We start from the raw sequence: 1,752 nt of genomic DNA, 5'->3' as shown, positions 1-1,752 counted from the left end.
GCTATGTTACATCAAAGTTGGCGCGGGCACTTTTAGCCCCCCCCCCCCCCCGTCTAGATAGGGTTAACTGATGTGTGAAAAATGTTGTTTACTCAAGATTCTACATCCCCTAGAAATTTCACAAAAATGTAAAGGTGTTTCTTCTTCTAAATTACATTAGGAACATAATGAGTACTGTGCTAAATTCCATCTATATTACTTGTTTTTGAGAGGAAGAAAGTTAGATAACAATTTATACTGAAATGCTCTTAAATAAGAGTCAATATACATGTATAGTGGTTTTGTTTATTAAGTTGTAGAAGAAATCTCACTGTATCTGTACGTTAAAATGATCTATCCAGTATTCCTGGGTTTTACAATGAAAGTCAACAAGGTTTCTTGCCACCAAATGAAATCTATATAATTCCTTATGTAGCTTCACCTTTTAACCACTTTAAATGTCATATCCCAGGCATAAGAACAGTAACACAATGTTAAATACCATAAATCATCCGTCTCCATTTGTGAGGAATACTAGTCTTGCTAACAACTGTGAATACATAAGCTCATTACAGAATCTTCCATATTTCTCAGTAAATTCTGTATGATAATAATGCACAATTTATGCTAATTTGACATTATTTTTAAAAAATCCAATTTTTTCAGTGATTTTAGGTGATTGATAACGGTAAAAGTTTGATATTGGTATATGGAAGAATATGTTTAGAAATGGATAAATTCTTTAAAGCGTCAATAATTGTTTTACAATACAAACCCTTATGCTAGTAACATTTGCATGTCAGTTTCTGACAAATTAAAATGATTTTTAAAGGCTTATAATGTTGAATAGAAGATATGCAATTTCACCTATCCCAAGGCACCTAAAAGCATTATTTTAGGCGAAAATATCAAATATTAGACTGAATCGTACCATAGGATTTTGCCTAGGATTATGTAAAGTAATTGCACTTTTTTTTACATATTTAGGGAATATTTTCCCTATTCACAAGCTTCCCGCCAGTGTGATAGAGCTTTAGACACTGTAGCCTGGTCAATTTTATCAACAAGTTCCTTGATGATCGCCATCATTTCAGACATGGAGTGAATCTTGGTTTCCTTAAGAGTATGATCCTCTTGTTCCTCCAACAGAGACCAGTCTTTGATCGCCCGAAGTCTGTCCTTTTGAAACGTGATGATACGCAGACTCTGGAGAAACGGCGACGTTCCCGGAACAGTGCAGACCGTGTGCATCGGTTCCCGGAAGAACTCTTCGTCCCTCGGCTCCAGCGTGAAGTCGTAGTACCGGCGCCAGGTACCAGGTTGTTGTCCTGGTGCCAAAGGACGTATGTCCCCGCGACGTTGTTGCCTTTCGATCATTTCCCCCTTTTTCACAAACCTGTACTCAAGAAAGGAGTGCTGGTATACCGGAGACTCTTCCTGGAAGTTCAAAGGAATTGCCTGGAATGTTGGAAACCCGCATCCGACCTCTACAAGATACTCGTAGACATCATCTTTGAGAAGGGGCTGCACGAGCTAGCTCCATGGAGGAGCTCTGCAGAGCTCCTCCATGGAGGTTGCTCGTTCAGCCCTCAGCTCTGCAGAGCTCCTCCATGGAGGTTGCTCGTGCAGCCCTCCGCGATACCCCCGCAGAGCTCTGCGCCAAAACAAGCCAATTCGTTGGTTGGCGTCACGGGTTCAGTTTTCTATAGAGCTCTGTAGATATCAAGTAAATTCAATGTGAGTAGTAGGCGATATACAGCCAGTACTGTGTCA

General features: G+C 40.0%; 1 protein-coding gene across 1 annotated transcript in view; it reads right to left on the bottom strand.

The window, feature by feature from the left end:
- Positions 1–328: 328 nt before the first annotated feature.
- Positions 329–1,752, bottom strand: part of LOC109463853 — a 6,845-nt gene continuing 5,421 nt past the window's right edge. The window contains exon 2 of the mRNA XM_019760730.1: positions 329–1,478. Within this exon, the coding sequence (XP_019616289.1) occupies positions 979–1,478 (500 nt within the window). The 3' untranslated portion in view covers positions 329–978. The remainder of the gene's footprint in view (positions 1,479–1,752) is intronic.

This window comes from Branchiostoma belcheri, unplaced genomic scaffold (assembly GCF_001625305.1).
Source record: "Branchiostoma belcheri isolate BF01 breed outbred unplaced genomic scaffold, Haploidv18h27 scaffold13, whole genome shotgun sequence".
Taxonomy (NCBI): Eukaryota; Metazoa; Chordata; class Leptocardii; order Amphioxiformes; family Branchiostomatidae; genus Branchiostoma; species Branchiostoma belcheri.
Note: the sequence above shows the minus strand (reverse complement) of the source record. Positions and strands in the feature narration are given on the sequence as shown.